Source organism: Festucalex cinctus, chromosome 15 (genome assembly GCF_051991245.1).
Source record: "Festucalex cinctus isolate MCC-2025b chromosome 15, RoL_Fcin_1.0, whole genome shotgun sequence".
Lineage (NCBI taxonomy): Eukaryota > Metazoa > Chordata > Actinopteri > Syngnathiformes > Syngnathidae > Festucalex > Festucalex cinctus.
In genome coordinates, this window is record NC_135425.1 from 20,289,367 (window position 1) to 20,309,410 (window position 20,044).

The 20,044-nt window shown below is 40.2% G+C and overlaps 1 protein-coding gene across 5 annotated transcripts in view; it reads left to right on the forward strand.

Moving 5' to 3' along the window:
• The first annotated feature begins 3,887 nt into the window (after positions 1–3,887).
• The window catches only part of sema4d (sema domain, immunoglobulin domain (Ig), transmembrane domain (TM) and short cytoplasmic domain, (semaphorin) 4D), a 37,050-nt gene continuing 20,893 nt past the window's right edge, over positions 3,888–20,044 (forward strand). The window contains exons 1-3 of one of the 5 annotated variants that reach the window (XM_077496880.1): positions 3,888–4,091; positions 14,270–14,384; positions 19,376–19,434. Coding sequence is in view for 2 of the 5 variants with exons in the window: in XM_077496878.1 (XP_077353004.1) it covers positions 14,347–14,384 (38 nt within the window). In the remaining 3 variants the exon portion in view is untranslated. Of the gene's footprint in view, positions 4,092–11,043; positions 11,265–14,269; positions 14,385–19,375; positions 19,435–20,044 lie in introns of those variants that run through there. The other 4 variants (XM_077496883.1, XM_077496881.1, XM_077496878.1 and 1 more) reach the window with 4 other exon arrangements.

The following is a 20,044-nucleotide window of genomic DNA, read 5'->3' on the forward strand; positions in this document are numbered from 1 at the left end:
ATCAGCTCAACAACAGGCAGGGCAAGGTTCGAATGATGAGACGATCTTGGTTGCGCATTGTCCTGACATGATTCAGTGATGATTGTACGTATTGCTTCAGTGCACACTGCACAAGAAGTGTGGGAAACACTTTTTTTTTATTTTTTGCAAGACATGGTTACTTTACTTACCAAAGTAAGATTGAGGAGACAGAATGGGTCCTATAATGAGCGTTAACTGCAAAATTCCTGTCCTCTGCGGTTATCATTACAGTATATGTCAATCTTATGTTATATTTTGTTGTTTTTTTGTTTTTAATGTGTACAAATAAATAGGATCGCTAAAGTACTTTTAAGTATGAATTAAACAAGCCAATAAAGGTTTATGCCTACTTCTAAATATGTGTCATTGAGCTGTTCTGCCATATTCAGCGAATAACCACCCCCACAATGAGTTTCTCAGAAAGTGACTTGTAAGCTAGGCTGAGCAAAGTTTCAGAACCACTTTCAAGCAGCGGCTGAAGCACTATTATGTCAAACGTAAAAGTTAAGCAGAGCTGCAGTGTTAGCACAGATTAGCCTTAGCTAACAGTGTTTTCAGAATTTGCTGTTGATGAACGGTGCTTATTCGAATGTTCTACTAAATTGTGGACATGGGGGTTCACAGTGTAATGGTGTTTGGTGATGTCATGCACCGCACCGCTACATTAATTGACAAAGTGTAATTCAGCAGTTTGGTGATGTATACATTTGCTGGAGAGATAAGAAATAGAAAGAGAAATACAATTCTTTATGCTCGAGGTATTTTGACAAAAACATGTCACAAACGTCATCAAAACACCCAGGATGATTTTAAAGTGTAAAAACTCTTCAGCACTGTAAGTAACTGGCATACATTTCTACCCCTGACTTTTGTCTTTTGCAGCATTAAAAGGAAAGGACAGTCTGCCGAAACCTGTGACTTTTATCTAATAATTTTAGCTAGACCACCAGACAGTGTTCTCTTGAGACTGATCCAGGACCAGTCGCTGCTGACCATTGCCAGGCTGAGAATAATTGCACAGTCTGCTTTTGCAGCATGGATACTACCAGCTCGAGACTCTAAATATACCTGACTGGTGTGTCTGAAGAGCTCTGGCATACAGATAATATACTTAGACTGGAAATCCACACCTTGCCGTACTATGCGCCGTCCATTGTGCATGGAGATGGGGGTGTTTATTTTTATGCTATCCATTTTCAGACCTTCCTTTACCCAAACACCTAAAATTTTAAATGTATATATATATTAAAGGTAAATCGCCTATTAACTTTCGAGGTTCCAAGCGTGTTCGTTTTTATGAAGGGACTATAATAAACAACAACCAGTTAGAAGCCAACCAGTTAGAAGCCAACTGAACAATGACAATACTACTGTATCTTTTCTCGACCCAGTTTTATACAATCTTTCAAAGTGGAAGTGCGAAGTTGTCCTCATCTTGTTGGTCCAGGGTCCATTGATGTGTCGTTGCTATGCAGAAGATGGGTGGGTTGAAGTTGGTGTCAGACGCTTGTGGTTTTTGGTGTGCAAGCATCGTTTTGCAGCAACCGTTGTTTCCAGCCGATGCTTTGACCTACACATGAACTCGAACCTGGACTTTGCAAACCTTACATTTTGCAATTCATTTTCACACTGCATCTTTATTATAATAAAGCATTTTTTTTATGCATAAGCCAACTATTCCTGTGTGGAATTTAATAATAACAAATAATAATAGATTCAGTTTGTAATGCCCTTTTCATCAGCACAATCTCAAAGGGCTATAGACAACAACAACAACAACAACAAAAAAAACATGTTCTCGTGGGTTTTCTCTGGCTTCCATACACATTCCAAAAACATTAATGTTAACTTAATTAAAATTGTCTATCGGTGTGAATGTGAGTTTGAATGGTTATTTGTGGATGGACATATACCGCATGTGCCCTATTATTGACTGGCTGCTTAGGAAAAAGGTCGTTAAAACAACAAAGCATGCGGCGGCTCAGGACTTTTGCACACTACAGTATGTGTATATCTTTTCAAAAGCAGGAGACCATCTCAAGTTGCAACAAATCATCTGTGTGCCACCGATACTTCAGTGCACATTCCTCGGTCACCTGTTTCCTCTTAGCAACACATGTCAGGGAGTGAGTGAAGACAAAGTCAGCTGCTTTACAAGTTCATCTCATATCATCTGCCTTTAACTCTCAAATCACCAGCAGATAATAGTGAAGTGAACAATTTGTACTATTGCTAGAGACTTTAAGTGTGTAATCTGGGGTACCAATATAGTACAACTCAGGAGTGGTAGTAAAAATCAGCTAAATAAAAAAGAATTGAATAAATAAATCCAATTCAAATCAGTTTATTTATAAAGCCAATTTATAAACAACTGAGTTGACCATCAGTAGGTAGGTAGCAAAAACAACATTGCAAAAGAAAACAAATGCAGGACACTGTTTACACAAACACAATAAAATCACAGAATAGAAATAAAATAGTCACAACATCATATTCACCTGGTTTTTAATCAGCCATTCAGAAGGTAAAAAAAAATCCTGATGTCAACGAGAGTCAATGAGTTGGCGAATTTGAAATTTGATTAGTTAAGGAAACAGTGCCATGGCAAATATAATTTAAGTTTCATGGGCCAGGACCAGTGATTTTGAAGGCTCTGGACAGATTTGAATGACGTGGCATTGGCAACACATACAGGCTGAAATCTGATTGGCCAAAAAATTCAACATCCACATGTACTGAAAACAGTGTGGCCAAGAGAAACACATAAGAACTGAAAAGAATGAATTAATAGAATTTTGTGAAACACATTTTAGAAATTAGATTGTAAATGTAGTCGGTGCTTCTGCAGGAAAGGCCTTGCTTGCCCTGATCACTTCACCACTGTGGTCTAAACCGGATTTGTTTTAACGTGACTCTGAATGTGGCCAAGGTGAATAACATCTTCTCATGGCCCATTTAAATTTTTCCACGTGCATCTGGTGAAAGCGCTTTCACCAAATGAATGGTTGATTTAGCAAATGATTGCATCCATCAAATTTGGAATAATTTGCTATTTTACAAGTCACAAAGGAGCCACAGAGGTAGACGTTTTTTTCCACGTCTACTATAAAGATGTTATTGTGTTCATGCCACTCACAGAAAAGGCACACTCAGTGACTCAAGTCATTCTGTCTCTATTGCACCCCTCTACTTCTTTAAGACTCCAAGACTCCAAGCCAGGATATACTTCGGGTATGTACAAGGCCTTAAGTAATCAATTCATTAATCAAAATGTAAATTATCATCAGAAATAATTGCATTAAAACAATTCATTAACTGACATCATGAACTATAAATATTGTTAATGAAAGGTTTTGTTTTTTAAATTTTGTATTACTATCTACTGTATTCAATTAAAAAGAACTGCACATCATCACCCTAAAAGAGTTTCTCCTGTTCCCCCCTCTCCTTCAGAATTTAATAATTAATTCAATGAAAGACAATGGATTGATGGGATGGATGGATGGATGGATGGATGGATGGATGGATGGATGGATGGATTGCCCAAGAATGAATTAAAATGTGAACTGTGATAGTTTCCATGACGTGCTGGTCTGTCATTGTAGAATATGTCTTAATTTGTGATTCATAAAATTAAGAGACTTTTGGATAGTTCCCATTCCCAAGATGTCCTGAATGAACTGAATATTTTCAAGTTGAAATGATTTGAGTTGAGTCCATTAAGAAATGTATGAGGGGGAATTAAATGTTTAAACTATGTGTTAACTTGGAAATTTAACCTTTAACAGTGAAATAGATGTAAAAGTCAAGTGTTGGTTGGCAGGAGGATACTTCTATTGACTAACATCATCCGTGCTCCATCCCTCCTCCTTCGTCCCCCCTCCTCCTCCTCCTAACCCCCCACAAGCCAGTCGCTATGAGATCCCGGAGCGTCACACTTTTTGAACCAGTCTGGCTTCAGTCACCCATGCGGATTCGCTACCAGGCACATACACAGCAAGCTTTGGCACGCCGCTTCTTCCTCCCGCACCGGGACAACGAAGAAAGGAGGGGGGAAACAAGCGTCCGCGGTGAGTTTACGTTAATTGAAATCCGCTTTATACCATGTTTTCCTCCCCTGTCGCGCTAGCTCGCTAGCTAGCAGCTGTAAACGCTGCTATGGTTCGTGTGGTTGTGCACTTGAATCTCGCTTGCACTTGTTGCTCCCCTACGGAGAAGAGAAAACTATTTTAGTCGTTCTTGTTATCATTTTTCATAAACCGCTCCTTCTTTCAGAGTCTCACAAGACTTGGCTGCATCGTTTTCAAATCAAAAGTGCGGAGTCTAGATTGTTAAAGATTGAGTTAAAACAGTTCAAAAGGGTTACGGGCAAGTTGAGGAACGTATGGTGCGCGGGCTATTTACTGTCCACTGAGAGCATTAGATCAAGGCCAGATGGGGCGAAGAATGCTGACTAATAATTATATGACACTGAAGTTAGAATATTTAAATTGATTTGCCTTATTCTGGGGGGAATCGTTTATCAATTAAAAAGCCATAAAATGAGAATACATGGCTATTTAATGATAATACTTTTTTTTTTTTTAAGAAGAAAGGCTAAAATGTAACGAGAATATTGTCAGAATCCTATGCCAGTAATAATAGCACTTTTTGAGAACTATAGTTGGAATCACACAAGAATGAAAAGTAATTATTTTTATGGAATGGCATGTATAATAACGTATAGTACACTTCACTCATGTCTTTTTTGACTTCTGAGCATGGTCTGCAGTCTGCACGGTGGATGACTGGTTAGCACGTTCGCCTCCCAGTGCTGAGGACACGAGATCGAGTCCAGGCTTCGGCCTTCCTGACTGGAGTTTGCATGTCTTCCCCGTGCCTGTGTGGGTCTTCTCCGGGTATTCCGGTCTCCTCCCACATTCCAAACACATGCATGGCAGGTTAATTGGGCGCGTTGAATTGTCCCTAGGTGTACTTGTGAGTGTGGATGGTTATTCGTGGCAACCAGTTCAGGGTCTACCCCGCCTACTGCCCGAAGCCAGCAGGGATAACCTCCAACACCCCTGCGACCCTTGTGAGAAGGAAGCGGTTAAGAAAATGGATGGATGGATGGATGGCTGGATGGATGGTCAATTCTGATCTTATGTTAAAAGCCAAAATGGCGGTCTCATTTGGTGAAATGACACTCTCTGCTCATTGATAAGCATTGGATTTGGACCATTTGTAATTTGATTTGAGGATTATATTGATTTCTTTTGAAATCTGATGAAATGTCGTTTGATTACTATAACAAACTGCCTGGTTTGTAAGATGGTGACAGGCAAAAGAAATACAATATGCTGTGTGTTTTCACCATGTAAAGGAAGCATTTGCATTTAGTTGTGTTGCAGAAATATCAGAAATGCCCAGATCTTCGGAATTGTCAATAATCATGTATATTATTTATTAGGGGTGTTAAAAAAAATCGATTCGGCGATATATCGCGATACTACATCGCGCGATTCTCGAATCAATTCAATAAAAAAAAAAAATCGATTTTTTTTTTTTTTTAAGAGCTCAGAATTGTTCATTCGGTAGTCTTACCGATTCAACGTCTTATCATCATTGCCTTTTTTCTTTTTTTTTGTGTGTGTGAATCGATTTTTAAACTTCCATTTTTAATGGAAAAATATTCAACAAAACGTCTGACTTCGGGTTAGGATTCACACCTTGAGCATGGAAGAATGTTATATGAACGGAACATTAAGCCTTAATATTTTATTTTAATGCTGTTCAAACATGAAACAGATTACAACCTCTATAAGACTGAAATTTCAGATAAATAAATAATACATTTTCATATAAATCTTACACTCTACAAGCTTACTGATTAGTATTTTCTAAATTTGAATGAAAAAAATTCGCAACAATTGACTTATAAATTCGTATCGGGATTAATCGGTATCGAATCGTGACCTGTGAATCGTGATACGAATCGAATCGTCAGGTACTAGGCAATTCACACCCCTATTATTTATATATTAGCTTTGGCTGGCACAATGATGATGCAATTTCTTGTGAAGTGTTATTTTTGGTGGCTACTCTTTTAATCTGTAAGTAAGACGTCTGGTTTACCAAATTCCCACCTCCTCCCCGTGTGGCTGACTTTCAAGGACAAACGCATTATAATATCACATTATCACAAGATTGAAGTTGTAATTTTTGCAAGGAGAAGTGAAGCAAGAAGTTTACTTGAAATTATTTGTGAAATTTTGCCTTCATTCTCATTATTTAGACTTTTTGTTTGATGGTTGCATTTTATTTGAATTTTTTGCAATTAAGTTCTCAGCAAACTTCGCCTCACTATTAACAGCCACTTTAAAGAATATGCTGCAATGTACAAAGTATTTAAAAGTGTCAAATATTCACTTTATGTGAATGCATAATAATAAACTGCATAGTAATACCAGAGCATAATATAAGCAGCTGACTTTTTCAAACTTTTTGCACTCCTCAGAAAAGCCATTCTAGAACCCAAAGGTCATTGGGGGGTTTCTTCCCTTGATATGCATAAATTTAAGGATGCTCTTTCAACCTTGACAATAGGCTGACATTTATAGGCCACAACCTCGCTCAATGCTTCAGCTCCATGTACTGTACCAGTACCAATGCTTTAAAACTGGCAATTTAAAACCAATGGAAAGTCAATTTTGCACAGCATGCACATGTGCTTCACTGCTTCTAACTAGCCATGAAGTCACCCAACCGAAGTATAATTTTTCATTTTGTTTGAAAGATTTACTTCGTATGTTAATAAAATGTTAGCTGTGTAATTCTTAAACACCAAGATGTTGTTGTTTTTGTTGTTGTTTAAACCCACTTTGGCCCCACCATTTTCCTTCAAGCCTTTCTGGCCGGAGTGCTGCATCCCCCGCAATCCTAATCAAAATTTCAGTCAGGCCACGACATCCCATTCCTTGTTGCATAAGTCTTCCACACCGCTAAGTTTATTTGCACTGGTCTTTGCCTGGTTCACGGGCCATTTACTCGGGCCTTGTTGATATGATGGACTGTCCTTTCGTGTCATGTGACACCCGGGCCATTCGAAATCATCGTGGTAGGGGGTTGGCTAGAAGCTAGCCCTAACAGGATATTGCTGCGTACTCTTTTTACCAGCAGACAAATCATTAAACAGCTGGCAGTTGAGGCAGTTCTGTTGCTTGTCCTGACTTTGCCTCAGGTTAGAGGTTGTGTTTGTGTGTTGTGAGTTTGTCCTGGTGCCTTTTTGAAAGATTATGAAATGACAGGAGAATTGCTTCTATTTGCTCTTCAGACACTGATTCCCCCTACCCGTTTAACAGTTCCCTTTTTTTTCTCGGGCACCCTAAGATTGCACAACGCAAAATTGAGCAAAAATTTCGGCTTAGGAATGTAACAAGATAGCCAATATACAGTAGTTTCTATTCCTGTTGACTTGCGTACATTTTTTTTCAAGACTGATTTATGGAAATTTAATTAGTGCTGTAAGGTATTGGTCACAGCCTATCACTTGTTTTTCAAATATTCACTTGAACCAGCAGACATGGGCTAAATTAAATGACATGTTCTCTTGTTAACGATAACCTTGCCTTCTCTAGAGGCTCCTTGTTTTCCAGTCTTAATCAATTTAAAGTGGTCAGGAAAAAGGGGAATTTCATCAATGGGATGAAAACAAGTAATGTTCCAGACGTGAACTTTGTGCAGCAATGGCGCCGGCCCATCTTGCATCTCAGGCAAAATTTAGTTGCCATTCTTGCAATTCGACTCCTACTGTGGCACTGTCAAAGATGTAGTCTTTAACGCTGACACCCCCAAATCAATGCTTCCCTCCACCTCCATCTCATTTGCAAGATTGTTACTACTTGGGTATGTTTACACAACAATGACCAAGCAATATAATGACAATGAAATGGTTTTTCCCATGTTTGTTAAAACATTAACACAAAGGACAACTCTTTCTTTTGCACAGCCTGTTCAAAGCCAAGATTTATCAACCTTTTTCTAGGCCGCTGTTAGGGATAGATGATTATCATGAGCGAAACAACAACGGTCCCGCATGTTGACCCCCTAGTATAAGTTGTCCTATTTTTGAGGTTTTGGGTTCAAATCTCGGATCCTGCCGTCCTGTGTGTAGTTTGCATGTTCTTCCCATGCTTGTGTGGGTTTTCAACAGGTGTTCCAACTTCCTGCCACAATTTAAAAACATTTTAAGTCAATAGTGGGTTCCGACCTCAGTGCTAAATATAGCAACATCCCACAATCCCATGCGACCGACCAGAGCAGTAGGTATGTCCCCCTTTTTAATGTGAACGCTGGTACGCTGGTTGGTGTAAATATTTACAGTAGATTTGTTTGTGCAAGGAAAAGTTTTTAGTGGACTTTGACAATCTGTAGCGATGGAACAGGACATGGAGAGAGAGCAGTATGCCTACAAATTGTGTTTGATAGGTTATTTGTATACGTAACAGAGACTTGATTTCTGACACAAGACTGGAGCGGAGCATAATATATATTGATCTTACATTAATTACATTATGAAATTACATTATTACATACAAGGCATTTAAAATGTTTTCCACTAATTCCCGACACGCTATACTGTCACTTTCTTGGTGATTGGAGGGGTTCACATGTAAACAGGAGCGTTTAACACCCTCGATTGTAATTGTGAATTTGTGACACAACTTGCTTTCGTGCATGAATATGTTAAATTAAAAGTAGAAATACTCGTTAAAGCAAGAGATCATGGAAATGATGATTAACTATAGTCGAATTTCAAAATTCACCAGTTTCCGGATCACAACAAAACCATGCGGATATATGTTGTTGTTTTTTCTGCAGTGTATTCTAACGCCGCTCGTGGCGTGGTAGATTTGATCTGTTGATCGCAGCCAGCCAAGCTTGTCTTCGTCGTTCACTTTTCTTCTGGGCTTCTAAATCCCTGATATGTAATCATTTTCGGCAGTCAAAAAAACCTTTACCGCCTTTTCCTCCAGACTCTTACAGTCAATGATTACACACGAAGAAGGAATAACAAACTTCCTTCTGCTTCGCCGAACAATAACAAATGTCGCTTTGGTAGCGGGGCTTTCCAACTGATATGGACCCAGGCAGTGCATTCTGGATAATCCGAAAAGCTCGGTACCCTCTACTGAAGATTCTAAATTGTCCACACAGTAGGTGTGAATGGTTGATGAAGAGTCCAGTGTGTATCTTACCTTTCGCCCATAGTCTTTTGTAACTGAATGATTAATACGACAGTTGTTTTTTTTTTTAAAGCTTTCAAATAATTAAATGGCCCATTTAATTATCACCAAACCTCTGTACTTGGATTTAACTCCCAACTGGCTTGTCCATGGGAGTAGTTTGACATACGGCGTGAGCCCACCCATATTGTTCTAGCCATGCAGGGTTGGATCAAGGGGCAGTCTTTGGTACTCTGATGTTGAGGTGTCCGGTGCTTTCTTTTCTCCACACATCAGACATCTGGACCAGCCCACACCACCCCCTTACCGAACACCACATATACTCCCCATCCCCAGCCACAACAACACTGTACCCCTTCCCACCCCCAGGCTGAAATCATTTGCTATTGGCAGGGAGGGGCGCCATCTGCTTCCATAGACCAAGCACACATGCCTGTAGAGGCATTTGGTGTGTGTGTGTATGTTACTGGCCATGCGTTACTGCATTCCAAAGATGTAGTGAACCATACAGTGATTTTAGTGAACCATACAGTAGATCAAGCCTTAGAATAAACTGATAACAAGGACGGAGATGGATGCAGAGATCACGCCAAAGTAATGTATTCTAAAAGAATAAACTAAAAGAGTATACAATGTCTTTCAAAACAGCAGGATTGAGCCTAGATTCAAACCTGCAACCTCTTGACTCTGAGGCAGAGCATTGCTAACTACTAGACGAGTACCTCAGTGTCCCGCCTGTCTGACTATCAGCTTTGAACAACATGGCACAAACTCTGGGAAGTTGGGCTACATGCATGTTCTTCTTTCTCATCTTATAGCTCTTATTTAAGCAGGAGTTCAGAACATTCAGACCTTCAGATTCTCCGTGTTTTTACTAGATTTAACACCAATCTCATTGGCTATATGGGCTATTTGATTTGACGTCTATCGTTTTACCTCAAAACATGCTCTCGTATCTGCTCCAAAGAGGTTGCGCTATAAGTGCTATCAAAGGCTAAAGAATCCCAGGCCTCGCTGACGACAAAGCTGGGTGCAGTGCACAGCTCCTGATGCATTGTCGCTGGCAACCAGCTTGGCTGTGTTTTTTTTTTTTTTTTTTCTTTTCTTGAAATGGTTCCCATGCGTTTAGTGTTGCCGAGGGCACAGAGTTGGAAGGGAATGGCAGCGGGAAGGCAGCCCGCATACAGTACATTCTGTTTGTTGTGTTTGTCTTGTTCCTCCTCCTCCTATCTTTGTCTTACTGTCATCTGCATGCAGGGCAACATTGACATTTACAGGTGGCAGGTTTGAATCTTTTCTCTGGAATGGTTCACTAACAAACAGTGATGGCATTGAAAACAGTTAGTATCCATCTTTTCCCCAGGCCCCATCAACCTTTGCGTTTATTATGGGCACAACTTCCGGTATGAACAGAAACCGGCAAGTTTGTGTTGGATCTCTTCGCTGACCTCGTGTGTTTTAGTGCCTACACGTAAGAGCAGTTTAAAAATGATAAATCGCTCATATGTAGTTTACCAACGGGTAGGTGAGGTCCTCCTCCAGATGATGAAGCCGTCAAACGATGTTTGCGATGTTTGTTTTGCGTTGTAGTCCCATCACCTCCAAAATGGTGGATACATGATCTGATAAGGCGCATTGCACATTCCCCATAGCACTGCTGGTTCCCCCACTACAGTGTTTAACAGCTGGGCCCTTGTGGTAAAAGGAGAGAAGAAAGCGACCCCCGTCACAATAGACACACTCCCATATGCCCCCCTCCCCCTCTCTCACTTGCTTCCTCCTCCTCGTGTCGATTGTGTGCATTGAGGTTTTCCAGAGACGAGACCGCTCCTCCACAGTAGCAGATGAGTGCTGTCCCTCCCCGCCCTTTTTCCATGGCGGATGACAGAGAGCGGCGTGGGTGAAGATGTCATATTTGCTTGATTCAAATGGTTCTGTTTCCGTTTGTCTGCCATGCACACATGTGACCGAGCAGGAAAATCTATCCACCTGCAGGATCCTTCCCCCGCACTTGTCATGGTAAGACTCCTGTCGTTGCATTATTGGTACAGAAATCAGATTTTGTGCTGCGGAGACTCGCTTGCACAGTGTGTGCTATTTTTACTCCCATCCTGAATTCAATAATTCAGTATTGTGGTGGATTGTACTTTCCGTGTATGTGTGGGACTTTTTATTGTGCGGGAGGAGAAATGCCCTCATAGGTGACAAATGTGTGGTTCGATGTGGTAACAGGGCTTCTGGAAAGTCATTTCTTTTCAAGTCACCATCTTGGATCTATAGTTCTTTACACTAAATGTAATAAAATGTTCAGTGCCACTAATCCTGTTTGGGTCACTGCAGATTTATTGATTGGCTAGGTTGCTAGCTGGAACACAGTAAGCTATGTGAACTAGGGATGAACACTTGACAACATTTCCTTGATGTATCAGTTTGGTGATGTATTTTAAATTAGGGATGCATAATATATATTGGAACGATCATTGTTGGCCAGATATTGGGAGAAAATGATGCCACTTATAACAGTCCGATGTTGCAAAATTAGACCGATATTGAAAGCTGCCGAATACACTAACATTGATCTAATTGCTGTCTTTTTAAGAGTCCAAGAAGTAGCAGTGAACCATTTGTCATTTTAATCATTTGTTTTTATTTTCGTCCTTGAAAATGTATCCATAGTAGCCTTAACATGTTTGGTGTCCTTTGGGGTCCTATTTACTTAAAAAAAAATAAAATAAAAAATGTGTGCCTGTGACTGCGCGTCTATGTGTGTGCACGGTGCATTGTTGCAATGTCATTGCTAAGTAAATAAATTTGTGAGGGATTTATTCTTTGAAGCATTAATATTAAATATATATTAATCAGTTTTTTTAGAATATAAAAATATAAATTTATCAGTATTGGCTATGCAAATCGGGACATACTATAATTGGTTATAACTTATTGGTATTATTATTATTATTATTATTATTTTAAGAAATGGGAGTAACTGAGGACTCAAAAAGTTGAGCTTCTCTGGAGGTAACCTAACCATCATTGCAGTGCGTTTCTTTCCACCCCTGTAAAAACATTGGGTTGAGAGACCAAAGGAAGCAGAACTAAAGTGATAACCCACAATGCACATGGCTAATAAAAGAATGTCAGGTTAAGGAGCTGCCGCTTGTACATGAAAGCCTCAGTGTGGAAGGCAGCGGAACATCAGAACAGGCAGCAAATGTGCTATTTTTTGAACGATTTATATATACTTACAAGTGACTGCCTGGTGTTGTGTAGGGTCTGATCGTACTGGGTGGGATCCATTCGACTGCCTGTCCAGTCATAGTCATAAAAAAATGGTTTGGGCAATCTGTTTTGGATTATGTACTTACTGTCCATTTTAAAGTAATGTTGTAAAACATGACTAAAAAAGTCAATCTCATTTTTTCAGCGTCGGGTGCTTCAAAAATTGGTATACCAACACTTATCTGCTTATGGAGGCCTAAATCCCACTTTGGCGGCCCACAATCTGTGTTATTTCAGCACGCTAACACATAACAAAGTATTAATCTAGGAATCTAATGTAGCTATTGTAATCCCTTAAAGGCAGATGAGATGAAGAGCTAATGCCTGATTTTCCTGTCGGCTACAGGATGCATCATATTAAAATATCCTCTTCCAAAAACCCTGATTGGTATGAATGATATTCTTTGTCTTCTCCTGCATGCATGTACTACTAAGCTCAACAACCAATGATAAGGGTTTTTATGAGTACAGCTCAGGTCCTGTATCTCCATTTGCCATCGCAACATTGCTTTGTACAAGAACTTCATCCTACCTGTCCCAGACACTTTGTTTTGAAGGTGAGCAAAGAGATAACTGGTCACTGTTGTTTTTCTTCTTGAAAACCTAAAAAGGTTTGAGCACTATGAGTGACAATGACATGTCTGATTGATTCTTGTTCATTTTTTTTGTCAAGACGAGCTGTGGTTGTGTTCATTTAGTGCCAACGACAACCTCAGATACTGTAGTTAACGTAATATTTTCGCAGATCAGCAAAAATATGTTTCACAGAACGAGTCTGATGATGCTTTACTAGCTAAGAGAAGCAGTATGCTGGCAATTTGATTTAATAAACCCAAATGCCAACAATGTTGGATTTGAAAGAGTGGCAGTTATTTTCACAGAATTGAGACTGATTTTCTAGCAAGACAAAAGATGTTTGCCATAACTTTGACATAGTAAAACACTTGTTAACAACCACTGGATTGGCTTATGAATGAAATGTTTTGAAATTTGAACTGATATTTTTCCAAATACATACAGTATATTTTCAAGTCTGACTATTGTACAGATGTATTGTCAACACTAATTGGCTCAAGTAGCTATTTATCAAATCGTGCTAATTTCAATGTAAAGCACTGATAACAATGCAAGGTTTTTTAAAATGTTATTTTACTTTGTCTACACCCATTGTTGCTAGCGGAACAAAACAAAGGCACTATCGAGATCATCATAGGGAGACATTACATGTACACATCCTATTTTTTGGACAAAGATTTTCAAACAAGTAAAAACAACACCTAAGCAGTGATTCCTGGTACTGATGCTGGCCAATAACAATTGTTTGTTTTTGTTTTGTATGCACTAGTTCGCCATAAAAACGGACAGCAAACGGTGTGACATCAGTCCAGTCTGATTTATTTTATTTTTTTCTATCAGCATTTGCCCTGTGTGTTCTTCGATAGCAGTATACTGTTTGCTCTGTACCGCAAGGATTACTTTTCTCTGTTTAGCTAGCTGGGTGGGAAGTGGAGGTTGGTGGAGGGGGGGTGCTTCAGTCTCCACGGTAACAGTATCCCACAGAACTTGTCTCTGAGAGCAGGCCTCGTTATGGCAATTGTGAGCCACTGAAGCATGTCTGCTAAGTTCAGAATCGTCCGCTGGCCTGATTGTCATTTTGTGTATATGACTAATCAGAGTGGAAGGAATTTCAAGGGTGATAAGGCAATTCATGCTTAACTTTCTTTTCTTCTTTTTTGTCTTGGCAGATTGACGTTTTGAGAGACCCGGGCCTCGTCCTCAACCTGTTTTAACTGTGCAAGGGGGGAAGTGAGAAGACAATTTCATGAACCACTACACGCTAGTTGACGCCATGACCGATAAGTAAGTGGCGTGTCCTCTTCATGCAAGTGTCTGGCTGTACTCTGTCTAGCTAGCCTGTTTATTCAGTGTGAACTTAAGACATCCTTGCAGTGTTGCTGCTGTGGCTCAAGCAATAACACTCCACTCACTCTCTGCGAAGTGTTGTTTGAGTGTTCCAGTGCACCACCAGAGGGGTGCATGGGGTGAGGGAGTTCATAACACAGAGGAGTAAATGGTTATGGTTGTGTGGGTGTTGAGAGGAGTGGGGGCTGTAAAGACTGAAATTGTATGACATTTGCACGCAGGCTGATTTGCATTTCTTGTTACCACTGACAAAACGGCAAGCTGAAGGCCTTTGAGGCTTTGTTACTTTCTTTGTAATTCCCTCGCCATTAAGTTCTTTTCATTTTTTCCTGCTTTCGTTTGTCAACTTTCTTTCCATCTCTCCATGTGGGGTTGGAGGATTGGGGTGCGGTAAGCAAAAAACAGTCTGCCATCAGTGCTCAGAATAAGCGGAATAAGCGCCAGAAGCCGGTCAGCTGAAAAGGATCTTCGCAAACAACAAGGCCGCTCCAATTATAAGGCGGCCTTAAGAATGCTGAGCACAACCTGTTACTCACAATGTGAACTGTAAGAGGCACGATGGTCTACTTACTGGTTGGCACATCTGCCACATTGTTCAAAACAGTCATATCATCCTTCAGTTATTGGTCTGATCTGAAACGTGCAGTGTTAAGGAAATGGAGGAAGGACGGCAGGACGCTATATTGCACAAAGGCTGATCTCTATTTGGCTGCTGGATGCAAAATGCGATCTGTGAGTGATCGTTTTTTTTTTTTTTGTGATTGGCAATGAAAGGCATGCCGATTACCACAGAAATCGGCCGATCAAAATCGGTGGCTGACCACTAACCTGAACATGACCTGTGAGCATCTATCAGACTCGATTCCGTAAAACATTCAATCTAAACTACATTTTTCATTGTTCAATGTTGCCTCTGTTTATCAAAACAAAGTAACAAATCGATGATAGGTTCTTGTCTTGATGATGCAAGCTTTGCATGTCTTCAAGAGTGTCTGAAGCAGAAGTATGTTTTTTTAGGGGCAGTTCTCGCGATCAGTTAAAACTTGTTCGTTACCCGTGGTTGTTGTATTGAGCTCATAATCATCTGAAGAAAACAAAGTTGTTGTGACCAGAGCTTGTCTTGTCTTGAAGTACTTGTGACCAATAAAAAAAAAAAAACATTTGAACTGTGTGCCTCGGATGAAAAGGTATCTGGGCAACCAAGAATGATCGAAAAGGAGGGGAGGGGCCTTTTTTTTTTATTGTTTGGCACTTGTCATATGATTGTTCAATAGCGAAGAATGATAAATGTTATTTCAAAAGGAAGTGAGGGGAAAAGTTGGAGGTGGTACCCTCCACCCCCCGCCCCCCATCCGCCCTCCCCCCACCTACAGGGAACAAGGCCCCCTTCCTAAACACAGAACTACTACAGCCATACAAAGGAAAGTAGTAGATGCGTCTTATTTGCTTTCCAATTTGCAAAACACGCAAACAAACGTTCTCTTATTTCTTTGAAAAAAACATTAGTTGAGTGTGGGATATCAGTCCACATTCCTCTCAGATTCAAGCATTCCGTTCGGTATTCCCAGATACTAACTGGCTGCTCTCCAGAGCTCCTGTCCAACCTCCCAAACAGAGTTGACCTTGCTCATATTTGCCTGTTTTGACCACTTGTATTTTGTGTGCTTTTCACACATCCACTAGCATTAAAGCTCGGCCTCCAGCGGTACAGAAGCTTTTTGGGATGAGGAAAGTTTGAAAAGCCAGATTTGCCTCTGTAATCCTCTTCAACGCAGCCCCCCTTCTCCCTTCCTGAGAAGGATTTCGCTAAACAGGAATTTCATGCACTCTTAGAACAAGTTTTTCCTCTTGTTGTGGACGATTTGGAAAGACAGCTGATTCCCAATGAAGACAGAATACAGTGAAACCTTTAAGTTCTCTGGAAAACTATTCCGTAAAAAAAAAAAAAAAAGCCATGTTATACATTTTCTCCTCAATTTTAAACAGTTCACAGATGGCTCAATAAGGTGTATGACATGCTTTCATGAAAATACCCCAAGCATTACACTTTTGCCACTTGTTTTTTTGCCTTGCTGACAGAAACTCATACGACGTCAACACAAAGCGCAGTCGCTTCTTCCTCTTCTTCCTCTTCTTCTTCTTCTTCTTCTTCTTCTTTTTCTTCTTTTTCCTCTTTTTCTTTTCAAATTACTGGTGGGGATCACATTTCTATTAACTCAGCCACCTACAACGGCGGAGTCCCTTCTCAATATTTACAAAAGAAGAACAGATGGAAACGGCCATAAGTCGTATATCTGTTTTGCACGTATTCAGTAAATTTGCTTAAAAAATTCTAAACAATTGGATGGAAACCTGACGAAAGTCATGACTGTTTTTTTTTTTAACTGGAAGAATCATTGTCCCTAGTGGGAAGTCTGGTGTCAAACTGGTGTGACCTTAGTTCGTCACCTGTCATTATGTTTCCTACTCACTGACTTTCTGGAGTGGGAACCATTTGATAAATTAGTTTTGAGTCTGAAGAGACCTCATTCAAGACCACGCCTTTAGGATCTCCACTTCCTCTCGGTGCCCTCTCCAGACCCCGATGTCACCAAAGAGCTCACACTCGGGCCATGATATAGGCGTGAAGGCGTGGCATCCTCCGAATCACACAGGGAAAAGCTCTGCATCAGCTGTCAGCGGGTTTTGTGGGAGCTGAGCGGGTAGCAGTCCGAGTGCTTCCTAACCATGTCGAAGGGGTTGTAGCCTTTGACCCGAAGCTCATCAATCTCTCACCAATGTCGTCATCTCGCTCATCTCAATTGAAGCTGTCAGAGTAGAGCAGGAGGCAAGGATTTGTTGTATGGTTTGTTTGTGCTCACTTGCATCTGTGTTTGGCTTCTTTGTGTGGGGATCAACAATGGTGTGTAGTCTGGAGTACACATTGAAGGGCGGCGTGCAATATCTTGCTAGCTGACCTTGAGCTGATATTGTTTTCATATAGGAATATATAATCCGATTGCCGGTAGGTTACTTACCGTAATTGAATTTGAGATACAATGAAAAGTTTGATAAACACTGTTTTGTTGCACCCATTTAATAAAGAAAATGTTTGATAGTGACAGCAGCCATAAATAAATTAACAGTTGTGATTTTTGAACAAGCAAACGTGTTCTGAACTCTTGTTCAGGTGTCATTGTTGTATAATGCCTCATGGATGAATTGGCTTTAACTTTGTTTTGGTATCCAACTCTTCATTTTCATAATCACAATTTTTGTGTGTGTGTGTGTTTTTATTTGTGTGTGTGTTTTGTTTTGTTTTGGGATTGCAAACTATTTCAGTAACTTAACACGTCAACAGCACCTTGCAGCCAAGTAATGCACTCCATTTCCAATTGCTTCAAGACTCAACTCATCATTAACTCTGCACAATTGGAAATATTCATGACAATAAATTAATCAATTATGCCCTCTCTACATTTTTACTGTTTTGCGCTACTGTGATCTTCACTTACCATAAATCCCAAAATTTGAACTCTATTTCAAAACAGTAGCCCCTGCCAAGGCAAGCAGCTCAAGTCTTTTAGATTACTTAAGTATGGAGTCCTTTCATAAATCATAAATGAGTTCCCTGCACAGTACTGATCTTACATCGTATGGCGATGATGTCTTTAACAAGGTTTAGTCTTCCAGTAAGATGAGATTTGATCACCACAATGTTGTTTAATACTGCATTACTCCATAATAGTTTTCATTTTGTTTTAAACTCCGGTTTCATTTGTTATAATGGAAGTATACTGATATCGTTTGATTATATATGCACACATCTTAACAAAGCTACGTTTGTTTTTTTCCTATGACCTAAATTTGTTGTATTTGTTTGTTTGCCAACCAAATTCTGTTTTTCTAATTCCGAGGTTAATAATACAACAGTGGAAATGGAGCCAGAGCCACAAACCGAACAGTGAAAAGGGCAAATGTTTAATCCGTTGTTGGTCTGTGGGAATAAAAGCTTGTGTATTTGTGCAAGGAGAGGGCATTCAATGCATTTCTTCTGGCTCAGGGAAGCGGTCTGATGGAACAGACTGCAAAGAGTCATGAATGCACACCCAACCATCTGCCACAATGTTTCTGTCTCCTTATCTACAGTCAACAAAATAATGGAACTCTCCAGCTCACAGTTCTTGTGGAGCGTGATGCTGATATCTAATGATGCATGCTAACAAGGCTAAAAGCTAAAATTCTGGAAATCATGCTGTGTGAGAACCAATAAATGGCCAATAAATTTGGAGGTGAACCAAACTATTTTCAACATAACGAAAGTTCTGAGGCGTGATGAGTTTAAGGTTAGGTTAGTTTAGCAGATGCCTAGGTTTTAAATCTAAATGTTCCAGGATCAATTATCCTTAAAAATGATGACACGTTGAGGTAAAAATAAATAAATAAAATGTCTGGATCTGCTAGACCAGGGCTGTCAAATGCATGTTTGCCACACTGTAGTAATGATTCCCCATCAGAGGGCCTCTATGACTGTGAAACGATGTGAACGTATGGTCGCCGCATATTATTACAAAAACACAGCAAATTGATGACATAAGTAATTTTTAAATAACATTATTAAGCTATTACTCTCATTATTTTAAAATGGGTACTGTTAACAAATGCTTGCAATTCTCAACATTTTTTATGTGAAAATCTGCAATTTTAGTATTTTAGAAAGAAACATGAAGTTGACGCACACAATTGGCTTTCGCTAGCCACGTTAATTGATGTGGTTGGCCTGATCCGGTCCCCAGGCCTCGAGTAAGTTTTTGGATTGTGTTCATTTCCTGGGTGAATGTGATATTGTGATAATTAACGTTTGGCCTAACAGCCTTCAAGACGCGCACACACACATATCCTTCATAACTGTCCTGTTTGATCTTTCTCTTCTCGCCCTCTCCGCCTAGCCTGAGGATTTTATAATTCACCCAAGAGGAAGAGCGTCACATCTTGTAAGGAGCCACAGGTCAGAAATGTTACTCATCACTCCCTGATTTTTTGCTGTGCTGTGCAGACCATGACTGAGCTGCTCATGCGCCTGCACGCTCCAGCACGAATAACGCATGCTTGCCCAACCATCCCCCGCCGGACCACCCTTTGCTCCTCCCCTGCTCCTGTAATCACCTTGGGGCGTTGCTCTCCTTTTTCATTTTTGCTCCCTTTTGCATGACCACACCTGGCCACTTTGATGTCGTCCCGCTTTTTCTTTTGGTGCTTTTTGATTGGCTGTCATCTGATCTTCAATTCCTCTTGGAAACAAGCTGATGGCAATTTAGACCTTTTTAGGATCATGGAATTGCACCTGAACGTAAAGTCCCTTTTACCTTACCGGTAAAAGGCACCATTATCCTACTCGTGTCCTGATATTCTGTTTAAATGACATGCTGGATGAAGTTGATCTGGCAACTGTTCCACCTACTGAGGTAGTATCAGAAGTTAAATAGCGGCTGTGCGTAAAAACTCCAGTGTAAAAATGTGTAAAAAATTTGCCATTGCCATGTTGTCACTTGTATTATGCTCAAAATCTCCCATATGCGCACAAGTCAATTTCTTACGCGCCTTTCTTGCACGTTAGG